Raw genomic sequence first — 26,339 nt, 5'->3', positions numbered from 1 at the left:
TTACACTCAGGTGATAGGAACAGGTGCCATCCTGATTTTGTGCTTGGAGGGACCATGTCTTGTTCTGTTTTCAGCCCCTGGCACTGAGCCTGGTTCTCTGAACTGGGCAGGATTTGTACCCCAGGGTGGGGACCCAGGTGTGAGCTGTGGGGACTGAGTCAAGCAAGGAGGTTGGCATAAAAGGCCTGGGGCATGAGGATTTCTAAACTCATAGAGGTGGAGTGAGAGGCTCTGCCAGGCCTTCGGGGTGGAAGAGGCAGGATGAGGCAGGGAGAGGGGGGCATTAGACAAGGCTGGGTCCTCAGCGGATGGGGAGCCATCGATCGTCACTTCTCATGGATGACTCTTTATGTAAGAACAATCCAATCTGAGTCTCATCGCCGCCCACGGAGGTCAGCTGGGAGCTGGCTGTCAGCTTGCTGCACCCTGGAGCCCCTGCCAGCTCCCTGCGAAGCTCAAAGCTCAGACCAGCCAAGCTGCCTCCTGGCGTGGGGGACGCCACACTGCGAGTGAGCACTCTCAGCCCGACCTCCTGTGATTGAGGGCAGGAGCCGCACATGCTTGACTCCATCACCATAGAGTCTTTGTGAATTTAATGGGTCACCTGGGAGCACAGCTTGCACCACACAGCCACAAATGTTTGCCGAGTGCATGACCAGCTGTAGAACACGCTTGTCAAGAGTGACCTCTTCCACTTGAGCTGCCCCCGGCCCAGGCAAAATTCTGCCCCGTGCAACGGACCCTATTGGGTGAAGGTTGCCCTCCTGGCCCTCGTTACCAGCTGCCTTGCCCTGTGCCTGCTGCCTCCGCACTTGCAGGGGTGATGGTGATGATCAAATAAGATAATATATGTGAAAGCCCCGGGAAATGGCGGATGTTATTCAATTTGAATCCAACCAACACTCAGCAAGGCCTCCTGAGGTCAAGGCACCATGCCAGGGTGCTGGGGGCTATGATGATGTGAATCTGTGACTGCTTCTCTGGAAATCATGGTACAGAGTTGGGGGAAACCTCATTAAGACTAATTGGAAAGGAGGGAACCCCAAGCACATGAAATGTCTGTCCTTTTCACTTCCCTCTAGAAGTGAGCAGACATTATTCACTTCTGGAGGAGAGCAGCTCGGTGTGAGGCAGAGAAGCAGACCTCAGATCCAGAACACTTGAGTCTAACTCTGGGCAAGTTTTGTGACCTTTTTGGAGCCTATCATTATCTCCCTTATGAGGTGACGCAGCTCGGTGAAGGGCCTGGCAGCCAGTGGGTGCTCGATGCTCCTGGCTATTCTTTCCTCTACTCCAAAAAGGGCTCAGAGGCCGGGCACGGTGGCTCATGCCTGTAGTCCTAGCACTTTGGGAAGCCGAGGTGGGTGGATCACTTGAGGTCAGGAGTTCGAGACCAGCCTGCCCACCATGGTGAAACCCTGTCTCTACTAAAAATAGAGGTGTGAGCCAGGTGTGGTAGCTCACACCTGTAGTCCCAGCACTTTGGGAGACTGAAGCAGGAGAATCGTTTGAACCGGTGAAGCAGAGCTTGCAGTACAAGTGGTGCGAGATCGCACCACTGCACTACAGCCTGGGAGTTGCAGTGAGACTCTGTCTCAAAACAAAACAAAACAGAAACAAAAAGGGCTCAGAGCTGAGGGGCTGACCTGGTAGAGGCTGCTCCCCCAGAACAGCCAGGACTCACTTGAAATTAGCCGCATTTATTTATATGCTTCTCACAATGCTCTGAATACCTTTAACATGTTTGTTTTCAGAAGCAGGTTAAACACAGACTCCTGTAATTTTGTTTACACTATTAATTCATTCAGCCAACCATATTTTCATGGGGAGAATGGAGGGAAACTTAGGTGGCACTGTTGCACAATCCAAGGGAGTGGAGATGGAAGTCACGAACCAGGTGGAGGCATGGCGGCATAGCAGACTGCACTGGACTCAGGCCTGCGGGGTTTAGCTTGGAGCCTCACCTAAGACCTGGTGACCACTAAGAAGGCAGAACTCCTAGCAACCCACCCCCAAGGCTGTAGAAGGGTGGAACAGACCTCCAGATGCAATTACCCCCAAACCCATGGAGAAGAGGAGGCCCTTCAAGGTGTATTGGGCTGTGGATTGAAGAGCTGGGCTCAGACCTCAGGCTCCAGGAGGAGGCAGAGTGATAACTGTTTTCTGTATATACTCAGAAGTTTCCTGAGGTCTTAAGAGTAGGAAGGTGAGAAAGGGAAGGTGTTGCTATCCTATCTAGGTGTACAGAGAGACACACACACCAAGGATGGAGACGGTTTACTGTTATACCAAAAATATATGTATATATCTCTCTATATATATGCAGAAATAAAGGATCAGAAGGCTATAAACCCAAGTATCATTAGCATTTGTATCTGGGTGCAGCATTAAGGCTGAATTCCCCTTTCTTTACACTTTTACACTGAACGTGTATCCTATTTACAATAGAGTGAAACAATAAAGCTGTCTTCATTTGGAAATCAAGGCACCATTATCATCCACATCTTCACCAGGACTGTGGTTGGGGACTGAGGGGAGTAGGGATGAAGATGTCCATCTCAGAAACCAGGAAGAGCCAAGCTGCGACTCCCAGCTCCCCAACCCATCCTCACTCCTCCTCCACTGCCCATGGCCAACACTGTGGGGCCTGTGTTAGAGACAGGTGGGGAAAAGAGCCCAAGAGCTGTCTGCCTGCACGGAGGGCATCATAAATGAGAGGGGAGGCCGGGCGCGGTGGCTCATGCCTGTAATCCCAGCACTTTGGGAGGCTGAGGCAGGTGGATCACGAGGTCAGGAGATTGAGACTAGCCTGGCTAACACGGTGAAACCCCGTCTCTACTACAAATACAAAAAAATTAGCTGGGCGTGGTGGCAGGGGGACCTGTAGTCCCAGCTACTAGGGAGGCTGAGGCAGGAGAGTAACCTGGGAGGCGGAGGTTGCAGTGAGCCGAGATCACGCAACTGCACTCCAGCCTGGGTCACAGAGCAAGATTCTGTCTCAAGCAAAATAAAAATTAAAAATGAGGGGGGAACATGGCAGCACCTTTAAAACAGCAACACGGGTCAGGTGCGGTGGCTCACGCCTATAATCTCAGCACTTTGGGAAGCTGAGGCAAGCGGATCACCTGAGGTCAGGAGTTCAAGACTAGCCTGGCCAACATGGCAAAACCTCATCTCTATTAAACAGATGAAAATTAGCTGGGCATGGTGGTGGGCACCTGTAATCCCAGCTACTTGGAAAGCTGAGGCAGGAGAATTACTTGAACCCAGGAGGCGGAGGTTGCAGTGAGCCGAGATCGTACCACTGCACTCCGGCCTGGGCGACAGAGTGAGACTCCATCTCAAAACCAAAACCAAAACCAAAAAATAGCAGCACGTTAACACTCACAAATGAATATGTACATGCTAAGAAGTTGAGTGTAACAGGAGATTAACAGAGGGTGAGTAGCAGGATGATGTCTGGGAAGGGATGTTAATACAGCGAAGGTGTGTTGGCACTAATTGCTCCCAGGTAAGGAAGGCAGGTCCAGCTCCTGGTGCAGGTGGCTCCAGGTCTATCCAGCATAGAGGGGCCGGTGGGTTAGGACACCTTGGTGATCAGGACATTCTCGCGGTCAGGACACCTTGGTGACGCCATTCCCCGCTGACAGCACTCTCCCCACCCTGATGAGGTCCTTTCCACTCCTCTGGTTGCTAGGGCACAGGGGACTCAAGGGCAGCTCTGCAGGCCAGTTGGATGGGTGGCGGGGAGTGCAGCGAGGAAGGAAAGTGAGGCTCTGTCCCCGTCCTCCAGCCCACCCCCCACCTGTCTCATCAGCAGTGTCCGTGAGATGCTTGGCAATACCCTAGGCCCTCCTTTCTTCTGGGTCTCAGCACCCCCCTGCGCCCTCCTGCTTCTTGTCTTCATTGGCCTCCATGGCCCAGGCTATCCCTGTCCCTAGTGCCAGTCACCTGGGAGTACAAGGGGCCCAGCTGGCCTCTTCAAAGTGCTGCTGGGGAGGCGGGCGATGCGGCTGCGGCCACGGGAGACTGAGGAACTGAGGGAGGAAAGGAGGGAAGGTGGACGGTTACGGCCCTGTCTCTGGACTATGGGTGTGCATTGAGTGGGGCATGTAAATACTCAACACTAAGCTCTGAGAGCAAAGGATGCTGGGCTCCAGCAGGAGCTTCCAGAGCCGGATCTAAGGGCGGGAGAGGCAGTGTCTAGGGTTGGGGATATGAGAGGGAAGTAGCGGTGAGGATGGAGAGTCCCTTTGCTGGATTAATGGTGTGCAGCACCTCCCTCACGGACCAATGGGTGCTGAGCGCCTCCCTCGTGGATCAGCTCTGGGTGATCCTGGGATAGCAAGGGCCAAGGAAACCTCAGGTGGAGAACTAGATGCGCACCCTGCTCACAGGACCTCAGCTGCTTGCTCGGGGGGTCCAGAGACAGAGACACTGGGGGCCCAGAGTCAGCCCAGGTGTCTGCTGCCCTGCTGAGAGCGAGCTCCTTCTCCCAGACAACTGACCCCTCCAAAATCTCACCTCGCAATGCGCTTCTTCTGGCAGGCAGAGGTCCCAGGGAGGGAAGATGTTGGCTTGGGACCCTTCATGGTGAATAGGGGCATGGATCCCCTAGGGAGGGAGGGAGGGGAAGGAGGCCGATCAGCAGGGAACCAGAAGCAGGGCCAGCCACTTCCTCCCTCCAGCTCCCAGCTCAGGCATGGGGGAGGGTGGTTGGACAAGATGACCTCTGAGGTTTCTTCTACAAAGAGGTGGATTCCTCTCCCTGCCTTACTCTGCCTGGCTGACAGCTGAGTGACAGGCCTGCTCTGGGAGGACATCCAGATGTCAGTTTCTGGTGCACCCAGGGAACTGGAGTTCAAACAGTTTCACCCTTCCACCTGCCCGGCTCTGCGCTTGTTACCAAGAGCTGCTTCTTGGGCTGTGGAAGGGGGCGGGGCACAGGTAGGCAGAGCCTGCCAGCCTCTGCACCACAGGTGCAGGTCAGTCTGCCACTGGTTCTTGGCCTTGGACTGTCCTGAGCGGGCTGCTGTTCCCCTTCCCTGCCATGTGTGTGGAAAGGGGGAGTGAGAGCTTCATCTTCTCACTGGAAAATACTGAACTGAGTTTTCTAAGGACCCCCTTTCCTGTTCCAGATGCTGGGCCGGAGGCCAAAATCTGGAGTAGAAGTGGCAGAAAGAGGTATTTCCTAGTGGAACATAGAATGCAGCCCAGGTCAAAGAGCCCGAGTAAAGACAGGAACAGTAGTGTTGGGCTCCCCTAGTACATTCCTGTTCCCTGCTGACTCTTTCCAAGTTGGGGTCCCATTAGCTACGCATGAGCATGCTACAAACCAGCACAGAGTGGGTGGCTTTGCAGCATGGACAGACCAGGCAGGCGCCCCGAGGGAAGTGACGCCTCCTTGGCAGCTGTATAGCTGTATAGGCTCTCCTGGGCCTGGGGAGCAAAGCGGATCACAACCAAAGGGGAACAGATAGGAACCGTCCCAGCTCCACACGTCACGCTGTCCTCCATATTTCTCAGCAGCACCAAGAAGTCCCTTGCTGACCCATGACCCCGACGGAAGGGGTGGAACGAGACTGGGAGACCCACCTGGGGATGAAGGGCTGGCCTAGCCTGCTCAGCTCCTGGGGGATTTTGTCCCAGCCAATGCATTCATGGAAACTGGGCTTTGAGGGAGGCTCCTCGGAGAGATCGAAGGTGGCGTTGAGGTCTCGAGTGGGCAGGGCCAGCGGGGTGGAGCAGTTCTGCATGGCGGAAGGGCCTAGGGGCACCCGGCTTTTGATGACTGTGGTTGGGCAAAAGTGAGGGGAATGGCAGGGGGAGGAGGCCCTTTCTCCTTTGGGGGTGCTGGGCCCCTGTGAAGGTTGGGCGTCAGGCAGAGACCCTCTCCTCAGGCAGGGCAGGAAGGACTGGCGCTGGCGCTTGGTGCCCCGCTTTGGGGCCATGGGACTGTCTGGATCCAAGGGGCTTGGTCTCCTCCTCTTCTTCTTCTCCATGGGCCATTGGGATTCCTGGGCTGGTGTGTAGTTAGGTCCAGATGGGACCCCCAGCGTGTGCAGGGGGCCACTCAGTCGCCTCGCCATGGTCCGGGTCACAGGGCCAGTGTGTCCTGGAGGCTCTGGGTGGAGAGGAGACTGCACAGGGACTGCACAGAAGGAAGGAGAATTTGTAGAACTTGGGGAGCCAGACACTGGAGACATGAAGGAGCCCAGAACCCCTCAGGTCTCCTGGGGCCACTCTGTGTGCAGAAGTCTAGGATCCCAGGGGCCCAGCCTCCTACAGCAGCAAAACCCAGTAACTGAGGCCCCTGGACACCCCTCAGCCCCAGTGGGGCCTTGAAGACAGCACCCATAGGCAGGGAGAGCAGGATGAGACTCACTTGACTCTGAACACAGCTCCTGAGTCAGAGGTGCCCCACTGGCCAGGCCAGAAGTGCTAGAGGCCTCTGCCCCAGGCTCAGTTTTTTCCTCTTGCACCAGCTGCTGTAGGGTCTCAAACTCCGTGATCATGTCGGGGGTCAGGAGGTTGGCTGCTTGGAGCAGGGAGTACTGCCGCTGGGCCAGGCACAGCACCTTAAGGGCCAACCTGGAACAGAAGAGATTCCCAGCCCTGCTCATACCCAGCCTGACCAGGAGCCTCTATGCCATGCACCTGTCCTCATCACTCCAGCTGTGGCTGAGGAGCCTGAACTGCTCCCCTGGTTCCCTCCTGCCTCGCTCCAGACGGGCTGGCCAGGCTCACCACCCTCCCAGCCTGCTCTGCTCCTGCTCCTGCTCTGCTATACTTTTGCTGAAGGCCAAGGCTGGCCAGGATGGCCACAGGTAATGGTGGGAGGTGTCGCCCACTAAACACGTCCCATGACAAAGACAGTGATCTGAGAAATAAGGAAAGGGCACTGGATGGCCCTGAACTCAGAAGGTCTGAGTCTCCTCTTGGCTCTGCCACTTACTAGCGCTGCAATCATGAGTTCATCTACCCTAAGGGCAGTGCAAGGGAGCAGTTAAGAGCCCAGCTCAAGTTAGACTGCCAGTTTCCTGCTCAAATCCTGGCTCCAATACCTCCCAGGTTTGTGATCTCGGATGCACTGGTTAACCTCAGTCTCCACAACCTGAGAATGGGGATAATAAATGCACCCACCTCATAGGGTTATTGGAAAGACTGAATGAGTTACTTTACAGACAAAATGTTTAAAGAATACCTGGCATGTAATAAGCACTGTAGGTCTAGCTAACTATTGTTTCCTGTAAAATGGAAATAATACCATCTTGCTGGTTAGGATAAGAGGAGATTATGTAAGATAGGGTATGTTCATCGTGGTTCTAAGAAAACCCTCAAAAACACATTCAGTCCATGCTTTCTATTTAATGATTGGGATCCTGAAAAAGTATGTGTGAATCAAAGTGTATTTCACAGGCACTGGGGGGCTATTTAAAGGAAATGACGAGGGTAATGAGATTATTGAGGTTGTAAATTTAGATTCTAATAAAGCATATTTTCTTTCTGTAAGGCACACCTATGATAAAAGAATAAACACAATTATCTCAGTGGGAATTATCCATGGAAAATGATTTATCCTCAGGTAGTTCTACCAGCCTGGACATCTCTGAAGCCCCCTCCACTGCCCTCAGTCAGGGTGTGCTCAGGGAACACAAACTCATTTTATAATGCAGCCTCGAGGCCTTTTTGAAAAAAGGCAGGATATAAATTAAAATGGACACAGTGGAAACTCATTCTATATCTGCACGAGCCACACATTACAAGGAAGATTAGACAATTGTGAAGCGTGGGCGTTTGGGGGAAATATCCAGGCTCTGGCCCCGTCCCTCTTGCTATGTGAGCCTGAACAAAGGCTCCAGTGCCCCATCTGATAAATGGGGAGCTGGTCTAAATCAGGAGTTTTCAAATTAGGTTTCAAAAACCCATCAGACAGAGTAACTCTGTTTTGACTGTTCTATGCATTAGATTTCATTGTAGCAAAAAACAATAAAAAAAAAATCTGAAAAACCACTGAATTGGAAAATCTAAGATCTACTCAGTGCTCTAGTGGTCCAAGATTCTAAATTCTAAAATCAAAGGGAAATATTTTCAATGATCTGGTTGTTAGGACATTTCCAACATGGAGATTTGTTACATTTTATTAGTAGTTCATCCCCGAGAAGTAGGGAGACTGGGGACTATGATCCGCAAGTCAAGGCCAAGGTTGAAGCAATCTATTGGAGACCACAAAGCCAGGGCAGAAATAAGGACCCTGGTGTCCTCTCTCCTCATAACAGGGGACCCCTAGCAGATGGGCTCTGGGTCATTGGTAGGAGCTCATGGTTGTTCCCCGGGAGATGAGGGGGACGTCCCAGCAGTGCATCCTTTCCTCTCCAGGGCCCTGGGCAGGACCTGATAGCAGGAGACAGATAATGAGCTGCCGATTATTCAGACTGCAGCATTTTTGCTGAGTCGGGAACAGACACTCCCCAACAAGAAATAAAATTAAACAGGCCCTTCTGTCCAGAAGCTTTAAATACACTGCCTAGCGTGAAGCGTGCTGGGGAGGGAAGAACGGGATGGCAGTAACAGAGCTAAGTGGCAGGGGATTTAGGAACTAGGGGCCAAGGAGAAAAATATTAGCAGCATCTTTCTATGAAGCATAGAAAGAATAGTCCAAAATCCATTTTTCTTTGGCTTTGAGTAGTGGTTGATATTTACTTCTGAGAATAAATGAATAAATAGCCACAGTCAATCCGTTGATGAAGACACACGATAAACACTGGCTCAGGAAGGCTGTCCTTTCCCCAGCCTGACGTTCAGCTTCCCTTGGCTGCCCCCTCCTCGCTGTAGATGGGCAGCCTGGCCTCAGACTGGAAAGCAAAGCGCAAGTCCCAGCCGCCCTGCTCTGACCCAAGGCCTGCTGGCTGCTTGGATGGACTCTGGCGTTTTGCTTCCCTCTCCTGCTGGGCAGCCAGCTATGTAGAGGAATACGTAGACGTGATAAGCTAATTGAGTAGGTGATGATAACATCAAAGAGGTGAAACCCGGTAAAGGACAGTGCTGATGAAGAGACAGAGATTTTGTGATGTGCTTAACACCAATTCCCACCCCCAGGGAGGCTGAACCCATCACTTCCCACCTGGATTCCAGAATACAGCAAGAAGATACCTACTGTTTAGAACAATCTCGTTCCAGTTCCTGTGCTGAGAGGTGGCCCACAACTGGGTTGGGCTGCAGGGTCAGGCCAGGGGACTCTGGCAGTGCATGTGTGGGGTTCTGCTCTGGCATCTGTGTTAGAACCTAAAGAGGAAGGAGAAGGCACAAGTAGAGGGGCCAGGATGGCCTCCCCACCTTTATAAACAGTTTCTAAAATCCTTCCGTCCTACAAGAGTGGAAATGAGAGCTCCTAGAATGACTAGGTCTTGGTCACTTCCAAACACACAACGATCTGATGGATCATTTCTTTTTCCTGCCCAGAATCTGAAATCCTCCTAATGACGAAGGTACAAGACATCCACATAGAGAGACGGGACTGAAGGGACTCTGAATCAGGGAGAGGCATTTTTTCCAATATCCCACCAGCTCCAAGCCCTTCCGTTACCCAGGCCTCACACCCCCAAGTCCTACCTCCTCAGCTGGGCCTTCACCCTGGTCCTTTGGGGACTGCTCCTGGTCTGAAGAGTTCCCTTCCATGGCCCTCTCCACCTGGGCCTCTGTCCCCAGACTCTCCTCTTGAAGGGCTCTAGGCCCTGCAGGGAGCTCTGGAGTACAGGGCAGGCTGGGAGGGTGGGGTGGCAAGGGGGAGCTGGGAAGGCTAAGAGGGAAAGGAGGGTTTGAGGGGCAGGATGTGGGCCAGGTGGGAGAGCAGGGGACGGGTGGGATCTCTGTGGCACCCAGGTCATATAGAGTCCATAAGGGACAGATGCTTAGGTGACAAATGGGCAGTAGCTGAGGGTAGGAGGGGTCAGGGATTTTCTGGTTTGCGAACACCCTAAGTTCACCTTCTCTCAAATAGTAGGCCCTGCTCTTATGGGCTGGGGTGCCATTTACTCACTGGACACAGCACTGGGTGTGAACCCTTAACCCTAGGGATTGGAGCAGAAGCAAGGAGTCCTATTCTTCCAGAAACTGGAGAAGAGGGCCTGGCTCCCCATCCTGGCTGAGCTGCAGGGTGGGGGTGGGAATGGGCAGTGGAACTCACTGTTGTGGTGGTCCCGACTTGGGGGATCTTGGGAGGTACTGTTTTGGGGGTTGGCCTCCCCCTTCATATACTTGGAGCTTCTTCCTCAGAGCGGCTACCTGGAACAGAAGCAGCCCAGCCCAGCCCCAGAGAACCCCGGCTAAGCACAGGAGGGGAGGGGCAGACAGAGTCCCGGTCACACCCTCAAGCTCCTGCCTCTGGCTCTCTGCCCCCTAGCCTGCCCCCAGGGCAGGCTCCTCACCTCAGCCTGGAGCTGTTGGCAGATGGTAGCATACTGGCTGATGTGACAGTCCAGGCTGGTCACGTTGCTCTTCAGCTGAGATGGGGAATAGGAGAGAGATTTATTTATTCATTCAAAGCAGCTTTTATCAGTTACCTCCGACGGCCAGGCACTGCGCTAGGTCTCACCCATGTCCCCATGACCCACCCTCGCAAGTGGGGAGACACAGCAGAGAAGGTCAGTATCATGCCTAAGACCACAGTGAGGGGCAGAAGACCCCCGACTCCACGAATAAGACCGTCTTGCCAGGGTTAGGGTGTTCTTGCAGTGGTCCCAGGAGAGCCAGGGCTCCCTAGGGGAGGGAGGGAGGGAGGGAGATAGGGGTCAAGCAGATGTGGCAGAAAGCATATATCGGTGTTTATGTTTTGCTGAAAATATGCTCCTGCTGCTAAAAACAAGTCTGAACTAGACCACTGGCCAATGAGAGGCCACCGTCCTGCTGTCTCCCTTGGTTTTGGAGACCATCTTGCCCCTCTCAGCTGGTGACTTCCCACCCAGGGATGAGGACTGTGTTGCTTCTATCACAAAGACTCTCTGAAGACAGAGGAACTTCTTTTTTTTTGAGACAGAGTCTAGCTCTGTCGCCCAGGCTGGAGTGCAGTGGCATTATCCCAGCTCATTGCAACCGTCACCTCTTAGGTTCAAATGATTCTTCTGCCTCAGCCTCCGGAGTAGCTGGGATTACAGGCGCCCACCACCATGCCCGGCAAATTTTTGTATTTTTAGTAGAGACGGGGTTTCACCGTGCTGCCCAGGCTGGTCTCGAACTCCTGACCTCTGGTGATCTGCCCACCTCGGCCTCCCAAAGTGCTGGGATTACAGGCATGAGCCACCATGCCCAGGCCAGAGGAACTTCTTTCCTCTGCCTTGGGGACACTTGGCCCAGGGATCTGTGGGAGCTGCTTAGGTGCCACCCTTCCCTGCTCCCCGGCGGAAGCACGCACCGAGAGCCTGATCTCCTTGGCCCGGTCGGCATATTTGAGGGTGTTATACGTGTCCTCGTAGGCCAGGCTGGAGGGGCTGATGGCAGCGATCATCACGGTGCGGCAGTTGCCCCCGAGGGAGTCTTTGAGCAGGCGGGTCAGTTTGCTGTCCCGGTAGGGCACATGGGTCTTGCGGCCCTGGGGGGTGCAGTGAGCGGGTGTAGGGTAAGGAGGCTGATGGCACGGACCCAGGATGGGGACCTGTGGCCTTTGGCCCTGGGTTCAGGTGCTCAGTTGCTATCCTAGGGGGAACGCTGGCCTGCGCCGCTTTACCTTTGCGTCGGCCAAGGCGTTGAGGACGTTGATGAGAGCCAGCAGAGATCGGTTGATGTTGGCCCCCTCCCGCAGCCGCTCCCCCTTCGCATGGGTGCTGGATGCCCGCTCTGAGCCAGCTAGGTCAATCAGGCTCATCTTGGCCATCTGGACAGCCTGGGTCAGTCCTGGAACCCTGTCCTGCTGCTTCACAAAGATCTGAAGGGAGATGGCAGGGGTGAGGGGGAGCTAGGCATCAGGAGCCCTGGTTTCAGGCTCTGACCCATGACCTCACCTGGAAGATGGCATGGGAGCGGGAGGAAGTCGCGTTGGCATCAGTGGGGTGCTGTGTGCGGTTACGGTTCCCCCTGGTCAGCATCTCCAGCAGCTGCTCAGCTGAGGCTGGCTACAGAAGAGAGGCCCAGGAACGGGGCTGTGGGTTCCCCGACCAGGACTTTTCCCCTAACAGGAAGGGCTGCTCTTCAGAACCTACATCACCCCCTTGATACCACCACCACTGCCACCACCATCACAGGACCTAGGGCATCCCCAAACAGTTTTGTGAGGGAACCCCGAGGACCCACGGGGCCAATCGTCCTACCCAAGCCCAATCCCACACCTGGTGGAAAGAAAGTCCTTGCACCACCACCCCCTTGTCAGGGTCCTCGCGGATGGCAAGGGGCCCCTTGGGTTCCAGGAGGTCATGGATCTGCTCGTTGTACACCTGAGAAAGGGAGAAAGGAAGAGGCCTGAGGGAGAGCGGCCCATCAGGAAACCTCTCCCTAGCGGCTGGACAGGGGAGCTGAGGCTGGGGTGTATCTGAGACACCCACAGGAGTGGTGCTTCCCAGGACTGTGTTATATGACCACAGCAGGGTGAACGGGCGGGTGTCTCCAGCGCAGCATTTCACTGAGCTGTATCTATCTCCTTGAAGGGCCCCAGCTCTCCATTTCCTGCCACCCTGTCCCACACCAGCTCACTCCACCCCATGGGCTTGCTTCCCCCCAGGTGGTTGTGAAAACGAGGCCCAGGGCAGGGGCAGCTGACCTCCTGGTAGCTGATGAGCACCTCGAAGCACTTCTCCTGCTGGCGGGCCTCCAGGCGCCTGTACAGTTCCACGGTGGTCAGGTACATGATGCCGGGGTCCGCCTCCCTTCCCAGCATGGTGTGTGTCTTCCCAGCCCCGGTAGCCCCGTAGGCAAACACTGCAGAGGACAGAGTAAGGAGGAGGACCCCAGTGCCTTGCCACCTAGCTCAGACCTTCCCTCCTCCCTCAAGCCCCTTTCCTTTGCCTCCTGTGTTCCCTGGTCCACTGCTCCCACTAATCGCACCCTCCATGTTCCCACTGCAGGGTTGGAGTTCTCTGTGTGTTTGTTCTGCTGCCCCATAGGCCAGTGGATTTGGGATGACCGGATCTCCACTATGGGTGTGGGCTATGCCTTCCTTCTGTAGGCGAGGCAGCTTTTGGTGTTGAAGGCCCACAGTTATCTCCGTCTTACCATTTACCCTGGTTTATCGCCACACACTGTGGGTGTGATCTGTGAGTGGTGTCTTCTCCCCTCTAGACTGTGAGCACCGAGTGGACAGGAACTGTCCTGTCTGATTTGCTGGTGCAGCCCTGGGCCCAGTAGAGTGCCTCCCCCATAGACTGAATGAATGAATGGGGGTCCCACAGAGCATGATGGGACATTGTACAGAACTCCTTAGTAAATCGTGCCCAGCCTCGGGGAGGCGGGCACGTGCCAGAAGACACATGAAACCCTTCCCTTAGGAGGAGGCAGGGAGGCCAGGCCACTGCCAGGCAGGGCTGAGGTTCTCACCTGAGCAGTTGTAGCCCTGAAGGAAGCTGTCTAGGATGCTGTGCGTGGTGTGCTGGAACACGTCCTGTTGGGTGGCCGCCTCGCCAAAGATCCGGTCAAAGACAAACGTCAGGTCTTTGCCCTTCTTCTTGGGGCCATCATGGGTGCCGCCCCACTTCAGGCCAGGGAGCCCTCCATCAGTCTCCTCAGGGTTAAACACCAGCACCCGCTCGTCCACCACCTGAACCACTGGCCGCCGCTGACCGTCCAGCTCCCGAGGGGTGGGGGGCCGCACCCGCACCACCACTTGCAGCGTGCTGTCCTCCACTGCCATCACCGTGGCGACACCTGGGCCGAGACATGGTGGAGCTGAGGGCCAATCCCACCCCAGGCCTGACCAGGTGCCCCCTCAGCACTCCAAGGCCCCCTCCACCCACTCCCAATGACTGGTCTCTGTTTTATGCCTCAAGAGAGTAAAAATATTGGTGCCGAAACCAATTATATCTCTTTCGCACTTGAAATACCATCTTTGTCATACTCAAATGACTATATATATATATAATATATAATATATAAAAACATTTTTATATATAAATATATTATATTATATTTATATATATATTTATATATAAACTATATATAAAAATATATATATTTGAGACGGACTCTTGCTCTGTCGCCCAGGCTGGAGTGCAATGGCGTGATCTCGGCTCACTGCAACCTCCGCCTCCCAGGTTCAAGCGATTCCCCTGCCTCAGCCTCCTGAGTAGCTGGGATTACGGGCGCGTGCCACCATGCCCAGCTAATTTTTTGTGTGTATTTTTAGTAGAGAGGGGACTTCACCATGTTGGTCAGGCTGGTCTCGAAATCCTGACCTTGTGATCCGCTCACCTCGGCCTCCCAAAGTGTTGGGGTTATAGGCGTGAGCCACCACGCCAGGCCTCAAATGACTATATTGTTGAAGGCCTCTTACTGGGCTTTCTACTATGTTCCACGAATCCATTTGTCTATTCTTTTTTTTTTTCTTACTTTTCATAACCTTCATGTAGCTCTGTCTATCCTTGGGCCAGTGCCACACTGTTTCCATGATATTACTTTACAGTATGCTTTCCAGCTAGTAAGGCAAGAACCTCTTCATTACTCTTTCTTTTCTATAGCTTTCTTGGCTATTTTCAGGCATTTATTATGCTACTTGATTTTAAGAAAATTTTATCAATTCTACCCCTAACCTGGAGTCCTCTCCTCCCTCAAAAACCCTATTGGGACTACAGTTTGAACTATTACATTTACATATTTATTATACTGAGCCTTTTATTTTTTTACTTTACATAAGCCTTTAGCAGCCAAGTGTATTAAACCCTTTCAGGCAAGATTGTGGCTACTGCCTTTCTTTTTGTTCAGATATTTTTTATGTCCCTCAATAAGATTTTATAGTTTTCTATCTCTTCAGTTAGTTCTGTAATTGTCCTTTTAATATATTTCTCAGGTGTTTTATGTACTTAATTGCTCCTGTGGATGGAACACTTTTCCCCATTTACATTTCCAGCTGATAATTACTAGTATGGAGGAACACAACTAATTTTATATATTCACGCTATATCTACCACCCCCAAACTCTCTTATTAATTTCATTTATTTTTGTTAGAACTTACTGGGTTTTCCAAGTATACAATTATGTATCAGAAGAGGAAAAAATTTTTACCTTTTCTTCTCTATATTCATACCCAATATTTCATTTCTTGTCTATTGCAGTCTCTAGAATTTCTAAAACAATGTTGAATAATTATGATAATGTGCATTCCTGTTTTGCTTCTGATTCTAAAGGAAATGGCTTTAGCGTTTCCCTATTTAGACATTAGTTTTATACAAGTAGTCTTTATCACATTAGCAATTTCTTCTATTCTTGTTTTACTTGGGGTTATTATTAGGAAAGTCTAGAATTTTATCAATGCTCTTTTAGTATCTCCATACACACACACACACACACACACACACACACACATATGTATGTATTTTTTTTTTTTTTTTTTGAGACGGAGTTTCACTCTTGTTACCCAGGCTGGAGTGCAGTGGCATGATCTCAGCTCACTGCAACCTCCGCCTCCCAGGTTCAAGCAATTCTCCTGCCTCAGCTTCCCCAATAGCTGGGATTACAGGCGCCTGCCAGCAGGCCCGGCTAATTTTTGTGTTTTTAGTAGAGATGGTGTTTTGCCATGTTGGCCAGGCTGGTCTCGAACTCCTGACCTCAGGTGATCTGCCCACTTTGGCCTCCCAAAGTGCTAGGATGACAGGCGTGAGCCACCTCACCCGGCCATCCCAATATGTTTATGTGTTTTTTTCCTCCCTTATTTTGTTGCTATGTTAATTTATTAGATATTATTCCTGGTATCAAACCAACCATGCATTCCTGGAAAAAATCCTACCCCAGCCGTAGTGAAGTTTTTAACACTTAAATGGTCAAACATGTCAATCTTTTATTTTATAGCTTTTATGCCATACTTAAGAAGACATTTCTTCTACAAGGTAATAAACCCTCTTCTTATATTTCTGTCTAATACTTTTTCTTTCTCACATTGAGGTCGTCATGGAGATGGAATTTTTTTTGTGTGTAAACTATGTGAGGAGGTTTCTAAATATATTTTCTTTCTAATTGGTAAGCAATTATCCTCAAGGTCATTTATTGAATAGTGTATTCTTCCTCCACCAATTTGAAATGCCAAATTTAACATAACTAAAGTCTCTTAGAAACATGAATTTGTAGCTGGGTGTGGTAGCTCACACCTGTAATCCTAGAACTTTGGGAGGCCAAGGTGGGCAGATCACCTGAGGTTGGAAGTTCGAGACCAGCTTGACCAACATGAGGGAACCCCCTCTCTACAAAAAATACAAAATTAGCTGGGTGTGGTGGCACATACCTGTAGTCCCAGCTACTCGGGAGGCTGAGGCAGGAGAATTGCTTGAACCTGGGAGGTGGAGGTTGTGGTAAGCTGAGATCATGCCACTGCACTCCAGCCTGGGCAACAGGAGTAAAACTCCATTTCAAAAAAAAAAAAAAAAAAAGGAACATGAGTTTGTGCCAGGTGCGGTGGCTCATGCCTATAATCCTAGCACTTTGGGAGGTCACGCCTGTAATCCTAGCACTTTGGGAGGCTGAGGCTGGCAGATCACTTGAGGTCAGGAGTTTGAGACCAGCCTGGCCAATGTGGTGAAACTCTGTCTCTACTAAAAATACAAAAATTAGTCAGGCATGATGGCAGGTGCCTGTAATCCCAGCTACTCGGGAGGCTGAGGTAGGAGAACCACTTGAACTTGGGAGGCGGAGGTTGCAGTGAGCTGAGATCGCACCACTGTAATCCAGCTTGGGTGACAGAGACAGACTCCATCTCAAAAAAAAAGAAAGAAACATGAATTTGTTTCTGGACTTTCTCTTCCGTTTCGTTATGTCCATTCCTTTTCCAGTACCTCACTCTTGTAATTACTGTGGTTTTATCATATATCACCTCATTGCTCTTTTTCTTGGCTATTTTTAGGCATCTTGTCTTACATATGGTTTTAGAATCAGCTTACGAACTTCTATGAAAAATCCTTCTAAGATTTTAATTTGGATTATTTTGAACTTATAGATTAATATGAGGAAAATTGGCATCTTTACAATATCAAGTGTTCCCACCTAGGAACCAATATCTCTTTCCATTTATTCACACCTTTACAGTCTTTAGTAAAATTTTATAATTTTCCTCACATGGGTATTATATATTTCCTGATAGGCTTATTACCAGTTATTACATGATCTTTGCTATATTATGTATAGGCTTTTTGTTTTATTTTTATTTTTATTTTTTTTGAGACTGAGTCTCGCTATCGCCCAGGCTGGAGTGCAGTGGCACCATCTCGGCTCACTGCAACCTCCACCTCCCAGGTTCTCTTGCCTCAACCTTCTGAGCAGCTGGGACTACGGGTGTGCACCACCACGCCCAGCTAATTTTTGTATTTTTAGTAGAGGGGGGGGCTCCAACTCCTGACCTCAAGTGATCCATCTGCCTTGGCCTCCCAAAGTGCTGGGATTACAGGCGTGAGCCACTATACCCACCCACTCCTTTTAAAATTACATTTTCAAACTCCTTTTTTCCAGAAGATAGGAAAGCTACTGATTTCTGCATGCAGATCTTGTATCTGGCCACATTGCTCAACTCCCTTACTGGTTCTAATAGATTGTCATTGATTCTCTTAAGTCTTTCAATTAAACGATGATATCGTTTGCAAATAATGACAGTTACTTTCTATTTTTAGCTCTTCTTTTTTTTGAGACGGAGTCTTGCTCTGTCACCCGGGCTGGAGTGCAGTGACCGGATCTCAGCTCACTGCAAGCTCCGCCTTCCGGGTTTACGCCATTCTCCTGCCTCAGCCTCCCGAGTAGCTGGGACCATGGTCGCTCGCCACCTCGCCCGGCTAGTTTTTTGTATTTTTTTGTAGAGACGGGGTTTCACCGGGTTAGCCAGGATGGTCTCGATCTCCTGACCTCGTGATCCGCCCGTCTCGGCCTCCCAAAGTGCTGAGATTACAGGCTTGAGCCACCGCGCCCGACCAGCTCTTCTATATTTAGTTCCCCACCTCCACTGCCCATTAGGAAGGTAGGAATGGGTGTTGAATTTTATAAAATGCTTTTTGGCACTTGCTGAAGTGATCACACATATTTCTTCTTTAATCTATTAATGTAGAGTGTGACTCAACAGATTTCCTAATGTTGACTGGGTAATAATTCCAAACACATATTTACTCATATCTTATATCTTACTTATATCTCCCCCAGACTCTCCTTGGTTTTTCGTTTCTCTTTCGAAACAGTGTACAAAGGGTAGGGATGGAATTCTTGGAATGCAGCGTACCAAGGGTAGGGATGGAATTTTGGAATGTATCCTGGAAAAGTTCAGCCCAACTCCAGGGCTATATTGACAGAGGTGAGGAACAGGGGCTGTTCCTGGGCATTCTGAATAGATGCATGCCTTCCAGGTAAAGACTAGCTTCCACTGGTGGGTCACAAATACCAAGGTCATTCAGCAAAGAAAAGTGGGGTTTCTACCTGACACTTTAGCAGATAGCTAAGGTTTTCCTTGGGGAATGAGACAGAACTGAGCTGATTTGAAACTCCTGTTCCCTCACCCCTAAACTTCTTAACTTCTTTCCCATATAAAATAAGAGAAAGATATCAACCAACCATAATCCTTTTACATGTATGTAATTCTATTCCTGTCCCAGCAATCAGATTGCCATAGTAAGCATATTAGCTAAGTGCTCACTGTGTCAGGAACTGTTCAAAGCACCTTACACATATCTCCTTTTATCCCCATTGCAATCTCACAAGATGGATACTATTATTATACTCATTTTTCAATGAAGAAATTGAGACAAAGAGGGTTAAGCAGTTTGCCCAAGGTCTCAATGCTAGTGAGTGATGGAGCCCGTCCAATCCAGGCAGTCTGACTACACACTGGGTCATACTGCCTTATAGTGATATTACATATTATGCTACAATGATCACATTGTTGTAATAGTCCCTTATGTTTGTATAATAATTATAATCCCTTTTATGGAATTAGCATTCTGTATTCTATAAACACTTTCAAATAGATGGACTGTACCTAATTTTCTTTTTCTTTCTTTTTATTTTATTTTTTTTGAGACACAGTCTCGCTCTGTCGCCCAGACTGGAGTGCAATGGCGTGATCTCAGCTCACTGCAAAACCTTTGCCTCCCAGGTTCAAGCAATTCTCCTGCCTCAGCCTCCCGAGTAGCTGGGATTATAGGCGCCCACCAGCACAGCCAGGTAATTTTTGGATTTTTAGTAGAGACGAGGTTTCACCATGTTGGCCAGCTGGTCTCGAACTCCTGACCTCAGGTGATTCGCCTGCCTTGGCCTCCCAAAATGTTGGGATTACAGTCATGAGCCACTGCGCCCGGCTGTACCTAATTTTCAGCAGAAAGGGTTGCTGTCTCCTACTTTTACAGACCTACCCCCAGGAAACCCCACTTTGGCACCCAGGGAAGTGAAGGCAGAGGATGCTTGGGTCCACATTTCCTGGCAGTCGCAGCTTCCCATGGGGAGGGCTTTAGCTGAGGAGGAGCCACAGAGCAGCCTAACATTCTAAGCAGGAAATTAAAAAGGGCACTGGCAAAGGAGTGCTCATAACCTTTACAGTTCTCTCCTCCCGCCTCCTGAGGGCCAGTGTGGCTGAGTCTGTTTGCCTAATGAGATGTTTTCCTTCTTGCTGAGATGGTGCTGGGGGCATGGGCACAAAGTGTGGATGACACTTGGCATAGCCGCTGCTAGGATGCCTGGGTCCTGGTCCCTGTTCAGCATCTGACCAAGGCGGAGGTCTTTCCACAAGCCACACCAGGTCAATGTCGCATCAGCTTCCCCCTTTGAGAACCAGAGAAAACAGCTACCCAGCTGCTCCCGCCCCAGGGGATGGGGAGATTAATGAGAGAACGTGTGTCAAGTTTGCTTTGATCCTTGGTTGGAAAGAGCATTTCAGCCCAAAGTACAAGGGAGATGATTCTTTAATAAGATCTTCAGGATTCTCAGCCAGTCACAGTCACGTCCTGTTTCTAACCCAGGGCAGCTCATTAAAACCCAGAGGCTAGTGCTCTGCCAGGCTGGGGCTGGAAAACCAAGATTCTGTTGTTTTGGGGATGGCCTGCTCTGCCCACCCTAGTAGAGACAGGCCCAGTGAGCCCATGCTCCTCAGAAGTCCCTGGAGAAAAATTTCAGAGGACTTGAGGGAATCTCCCTGCAGACACTGGGAGCTGAAGAAGGTAGTAAGGGTTGGGAGGGGGGGGAAGGAGAAGAAACCCAACCCCTGGATGTCCTAGTTTTACAGGTGATGCTGTAGCCCCCTTCATCTCTCCTTCACAACCCTCATACACTTGTTTTTTTGTCCTTAAGCTCCAAGAGCAGGACCTTCTTCTGACATCGTCTGTGTACCCCAGGTGCCTGGGCACCCAGCCCAGCATGCAGCAGATGCTGAATTTGTCCTATGAATAAATAAGGGCCAGAGAAGAGCAGAGTCTGAATCCAAAAGTCTAAAAATAATTATTATTACAGCTAACATTTACTCAGTGCTTACTATGAATTAGACACTATGCTAAGTGCTTTACAAATGGTGTTTAACTTTCGTAACAATTGTTACATCCCTACCCTACAAAAGGAACAGAAGCCACAGGAACTTGTCTCCCGAATGTGAAGTAGCAAGGCTAGAACTTGACCTTCTGTCACCGGGGGCACTACCCCATCCTTAGGCTGTTCTGCCCTGCAGTTGGGCTTGGGCAGCTCCCATCTCCCCCTCACCTTGGTACCCACAAAAGAACAGCACCCCCGGGCCACTGGTTCTTCCTACATGTGGTCATGCAGAGGAAGAAATTGTGTTCTTTTGTTTTTTTAAATAGATCATCATAAGGCTGTAATTGATGATAGTGTTGTTTCTTCCTAATCTTAATTTATTTTTATTTATTTTTCTTGTCTTACATTTCTGGTTAGGACCTCCAGCACAATATTGAATAAAAGCAGTAATAGTGAGTATCCTCATCCCTTTCCTGATTTTATAAAGAATGCTTCTACTATTTCATACTTTGTTTGTTTAAGGAAATTTGTCTCCATTTCTAGTTTACCTATATATATTTAAAAGTCATGAATGGATATTGAATTTTATTAAATTCAATTTTCTTTTTCTTTTCCTTTTTTATTTTTTTAGACCGGGTCTCACATTGTTGCCCAGGCTGGAGTGCAGTGGTGGGATCACCGCTCACAGCAGCCTTGAACTCCTGGGCTTAAGCCATCTTCCCACTTTATCACATCACCTACCTCCCCAGTAGCTAGGACCACAGGTATGCCACCATCCCTGGCTAATTTTTAAATTTTTCGTAGAAATGATGTCTCACTATGCTGCCCAGGTGGATCTCCAACTCCTGGGCTCAAGCGATCCTCCCACCTCAGCCTCCCAAAGTGCTGGGAATATAGGAGTGAGCCACCACACCTGCTCCTATTGAATTGTATTTCTGTGCCTAATGGGATATGTTTGCTCTTTAAATCTCTAAATGTGTAAATTGTATTAATAGATTTTCCAATGTTAAACCATTCTTTCATTCTTGGGATAAATTCAACTTTGTCATAATCTAGTTTTTAAATACATAACTGGTTTCTGATTGCTAATATTTTATTAAGATTTTTGCAACTACATTAATGAAACAGATTGACTTGTAGTTTTTTTTTTTCTTTTTTGAAATGGAGTTTTGCTCTTGTTGCCAAGCAGGCTGGAGTGCAATGGCGTGGTCTCAGCTCACTGCAACCTCTGCCTCCCCGGTTCAAGCAATTCTCCTGCCTCAGTCTCCCTAGTAGCTGGGATTACAGGTGCCTGCCACCACGCCTGGCTATTTTTTGTATTTTTAGTAGAGATGGGGTTTCACCATGTTGGTCAGGCTGGTCTCAAACTCCTGACCTCAGGTGATCCACCTGCCTTGGCCTCCCAAAGTGCTGGGATTACAGGCATGAGCCACCGTGCCTGGCCTGACTTGTAATTTTCTTTGTGTCATTTTTGATCTCAAAAATACACTCAACATGTTTTCTCTCTTTTTTTTTTTTTTTTTTTTTTTTTTTTTTTTGAGACGGAGTCTCGCTCTGTCTCCCAGGCTGGAGTGCAGTGGCCGGATCTCAGCTCACTGCAAGCTCCGCCTCCCGGGTTCACGCCATTCTCCTGCCTCAGCCTCCTGAGTAGCTGGGACTACAGGCGCCCGCCACCTCGCCCGGCTAATTTTTTGTATTTTTAGTAGAGACGGGGTTTCACCGTGTTCGCCAGGATGGTCTCGATCTCCTGACCTCGTGATCCGCCCATCTCGGCCTCCCAAAGTGCTGGGATTACAGGCTTGAGCCACCGCGCCCGGCCGTTTTCTCTTTTTTATAGGGAGAGTTTGCATAAGGTAGAATCATCTTTTTTAATTGCCTGTAAGTTTCTGATGGAATTTGGTATAGATTTTTCATGCCTGTGAAGATACATTTTATTTACTTATTTATTTATTTTTTTTGAGACGGAGTCTCGCTCTGTCGCCCAGGCTGGAGTGCAGTGGCGCAATCTCGGCTCACTGCAAGCTCCGCCTCCCGGGTTCACGCCATTCTCCTGCCTCAGCCTCCTGAGTAGCTGGGACTACAGGCGCCCGCCACCTCGCCCGGCTAATTTTTTGTATTTTTAGTAGAGACGGGGTTTCACCGTGTTCGCCAGGATGGTCTCGATCTCCTGACCTCGTGATCCGCCCATCTCGGCCTCCCAAAGTGCTGGGATTACAGGCTTGAGCCACCGCGCCCGGCCGTTTTCTCTTTTTTATAGGGAGAGTTTGCATAAGGTAGAATCATCTTTTTTAATTGCCTGTAAGTTTCTGATGGAATTTGGTATAGATTTTTCATGCCTGTGAAGATACATTTTATTTACTTATTTATTTATTTTTTTTGAGACGGAGTCTCGCTCTGTCGCCCAGGCTGGAGTGCAGTGGCGCAATCTCGGCTCACTGCAAGCTCCGCCTCCCGGGTTCACGCCATTCTCCTACCTCAGCCTCCCGAGTAGCTGGGACTACAGGCGCCCGCCACTGCGCCCTGCTAATTTTTTTCTATTTTTTAGTAGAGACGGGGTTTCACCATGGTCTCGATCTCCTGACCTTGTGATCCGCCCGCCTCGGCCTCCCAAAGTGCTGGGATTACAGGCGTCAGCCACCGCACCCGGCCGAAGATACATTTTAAACTAACTCAATTTTTTCTATGGAAAATTGAATTCCTCAACGGAGTAGTCCTAGATCTAGTCAAAATTTCCATAACTTCTTGAGTCAGTTTTGGCAAGTTGTTTTTTCCTAGAAAATTTTCCAAAGGCATTGTCAAAAAGAATATTTCATTGCGTTTCTCTCTCTTTTAATCTCTGTCACTGAAGTATGTACCTATTTTTGCTCCTAAGATCTTTTTTTGTGTGTTTTATTTCTTTATTTCTCCATCAGTATTGCCAGAGGTTTTTTTTGATTAGTCTTTTCTAGATACAGCTTTTGACTAAAATAATCCTCTCTATTATATGATAAAACGCTATTTCATTGATTTTGCTTTTAGTTTGTTTATTTATTTATTTATCGATACAGTGTCACTCTGTTGCCTGCGGTGGAGTGCAGTGGCGCGATCACGGCTCACTGTAGCCTCGACCTCCTAAGGCTCAAAAGATCCTCCCACCTCAGCCTCCTGAGTAGCTGGGATCACAGGCACACGCCACCATACTCCCTTAATTTTAAATTTTTAAAAAGAGATGGGGTTTCACCATATTGCCCCAGCTGGTCTTGAACTCCTGGGCTCAAGCTGTCCACACACCTTGGCCTCCCAAAATGCTGGGATTACAGGCGTGAGCCACCACAGCCAGTCTTATCTTCTTTTATATTCTACATATGTTCTCTACTGTTCTGTCTTATTAAAGTTTGGTATTTGCCTCATTAACTTTCAGTTTCTTAAACAAAATGTTCTAATATAAGCATTTAAGACTATAAATTGCCCTCTAAGTATCACTTTAACTGCGTCTCACAAGTTTTATAAATAGTATTTTTATAGTTGTTCCATGCTAATTATCTTTTAATTACAATTATGATTCCCTATTTGACTGACTTAAGTGTATTTTTTAAAAATTTCAGGCCAGGCGTGAGGCAAGATATAGGCTCACGTCTATAATCTTAGCACTTTGGGAGGCCGAGGCTGGTGGATCAGCTGATGTTAGGATTTTGAGACCAGCCTGGCCAACATGGTGAAACCCTGTCTCTACTAAAAATACAAAAAATTAGCCGGGCGTGGTGGAGGGTGCCTGTAATGCCAGCTACTCTGGAGGCTGAGGCAGGAGAATTGCTTGAACTTGGGAGGTAGAGGTTGTAGTGAGCCAAAGTGGTGCCACTGCACTCTAGCCTGGGCAACAAGAGCGAAACTCTGTTTCAGGGGGGGAAAAAAAATCCAAACATGAGCTGGGCACAGTAGCTCATGCCTGTAATCCCAGGACTTTGGGAGGCTGAGGTAGGAGAATAGCTTGAGGTCAGGAGTTCAAGACCAGCTTGGGCAACATAGGGAGCACTTGTCTCTACTTCCAAAAAAAAAAAAAATTGTAAATGTGGTATTTATAATTTAATTGCTTACATAAAGAGATTATCTTTTATACAATATTCTGATAGTTGTTTAGATGTGTTTTGTGGCCAGGTATAAAAACAATTTATAAATTTATAAAATATGCTACATGTATACTTTTTTTTAACTTCTATTTTATTTTATTTTTTGCAACAGTATACATGTATACTTTTTTAAAAAGGTATAAATGGAATTGGGTTAGATAATATAAAGACCGACATCTTAAAATAACTCTCTAGGGGTGGGGAAATTCAACAATGAAATAGGCAGAGAATGACTGGATACCTTTGTACTTGTTGAAGCATAGGATGCAGTGATTGGGGAAGAAACAGAATAGGGAGAAGATTGGAGAAAGCAATATAACATTGAGATGTTCTCCTCTAAACTAGGCTTAACATCTCTGAGCCTCAGTTTTCCAACCTGTAAATTGTAAATAACATTAGTATATACCCCATATATTTCTGAAGACTAAATGAGTTCATTCAAACCTGGTAAGTGCTCAATAGATATTAGCATTACTGTTAGAATTATATGAAATATGGCATTTTCCCATGATGCTAGAGGAACCAATGTCTTCAATAAAATCCCTTAAGTTCTGTGGCACAGACCAGGCTTAATCTTCTCCATGTCACTTCAGTTCCTTAGAAGGTCAAAGCTAAGGGGAGATGCATCCTAGGAGCAGTAACAGAGGCCTGGTCTTCTGTCATATAAATGTTCTTTCACTTGTTCCTTCATTCAATCAAATATTTAGCCAGGCGCGGTGGCTCACATCTGTAATCGCAGCACTTTGGGAGGCTGAGGCAGGCGGATCACCTAAGGTCAGAAGTTCGCGACCAGCCCAGCCAACCCTGTCTCTACTAAAAATACAAAAATTAGCTGAGTGTGGTGGTAGGCGCCTTTAATCCCAGCTACTCGGGAGGCTGAGGTAGGAGAATCGCTTGAACCCGGGAGGCAGAGGTTGCAGTGAGCCAAGATCGTCCCATTGCACTCCAGCCTAAGAGACAGACAGACAGACTCCAACTCCAAAAAAAAAAAAAAAATTACTCCGTGCTACAGCCACCGGCACGTGCAGCTCTGCAATCGGTTCAGTAAAGATGGGTGGAGAGGGGCTTACTTACTCCACACTGACATGCAGGGAGTCCCAGGCCTTTAGTTCTAGTGTGCATAAGAGCCCAATTCCTCACTTGCGAGCAGGAGGACCTTTCACGGGGCCGACTTACAGAAGGCCAGGCCCCGGTGGCAGATATGCAGGCCCAGTCTAGGTCCAGCATAGATGAGCAGAGGGGTCCCGACCACCCGTACGGGTGTGTAAGGAAGCGCCCCGCTTCCCGCCCAGTTTAAAGGGGTCCATGCAGGGCCTGCCGGGGCGGCGGCAAAGCTCAGTCTCCGCGCCGCACCTTGACGTCCAGCACAAAAGAGGCCTGGCTCAGGCCACCGCCCGGAGCAGCTGGGTCTGCGCGTCTGAGACCTGAGAGCAGGCGTTCGCGGGGTCCGCTTCGCAGCGGGCCAGGGCTTACCTTTTGTCAGTTCTCCGCCGCTGGCGTCGCTGCTTGCTCGCGGGTCCCACTGCCACAACACAGACAGGAGTACCCACCCCAGGGGAGTGCGCCCCACACTCTCCCCTACCCGCGCCAACCTCCACCTGGCGCCTCGCGTTCAA

General features: G+C 49.5%; 1 protein-coding gene across 2 annotated transcripts; it reads right to left on the bottom strand.

Moving 5' to 3' along the window:
* Window positions 1-2,262: 2,262 nt before the first annotated feature.
* KIF18B (kinesin family member 18B) lies at window positions 2,263-26,339 on the bottom strand. Of its 2 annotated transcripts, none has more exons than XM_008012371.3 (16): window positions 26,197-26,339; window positions 13,522-13,848; window positions 12,749-12,906; window positions 12,321-12,425; window positions 11,997-12,107; window positions 11,723-11,920; window positions 11,411-11,587; window positions 10,428-10,502; window positions 10,187-10,284; window positions 9,613-9,799; window positions 9,158-9,285; window positions 6,386-6,591; window positions 5,596-6,151; window positions 4,525-4,614; window positions 3,952-4,037; window positions 2,263-3,721 (listed from the first exon to the last, which is right to left on the bottom strand). In XM_008012371.3, the coding sequence occupies exons 2-16, from the start codon at window positions 13,832-13,834 to the stop codon at window positions 3,615-3,617; spliced, it is 2,595 nt and encodes an 864-aa protein (XP_008010562.2). In that variant the 5' UTR covers window positions 13,835-13,848; window positions 26,197-26,339; the 3' UTR covers window positions 2,263-3,614. The 2 variants fall into 2 exon arrangements, with proteins under 2 accessions (XP_008010562.2, XP_008010563.2); XM_008012372.3 differs by having other exon boundaries at window positions 5,596-6,124.

This window comes from Chlorocebus sabaeus, chromosome 16 (assembly GCF_047675955.1).
Source record: "Chlorocebus sabaeus isolate Y175 chromosome 16, mChlSab1.0.hap1, whole genome shotgun sequence".
Taxonomy (NCBI): Eukaryota; Metazoa; Chordata; class Mammalia; order Primates; family Cercopithecidae; genus Chlorocebus; species Chlorocebus sabaeus.
The sequence above is the reverse complement of the archived record's forward strand: the minus strand, read 5'-3'. Positions and strand labels throughout refer to the sequence as shown.

Coding starts and splice junctions, on each gene's coding strand:
- KIF18B (XM_008012371.3), bottom strand. CDS start 13,834: ATGGCAGTGGAGGACAGCACGCTGCAAGTGGTGGTGCGGGTGCGGCCC. Junction 12,907..13,521: donor TCAGGGCTACAACTGCTCAG/GTGAGAACCTCA, acceptor TGTCCTCTGCAG/TGTTTGCCTACGGGGCTACC. Junction 4,038..4,524: donor CAGAAGAAGCGCATTGCGAG/GTGAGATTTTGG, acceptor TTCCTCCCTCAG/TTCCTCAGTCTCCCGTGGCC.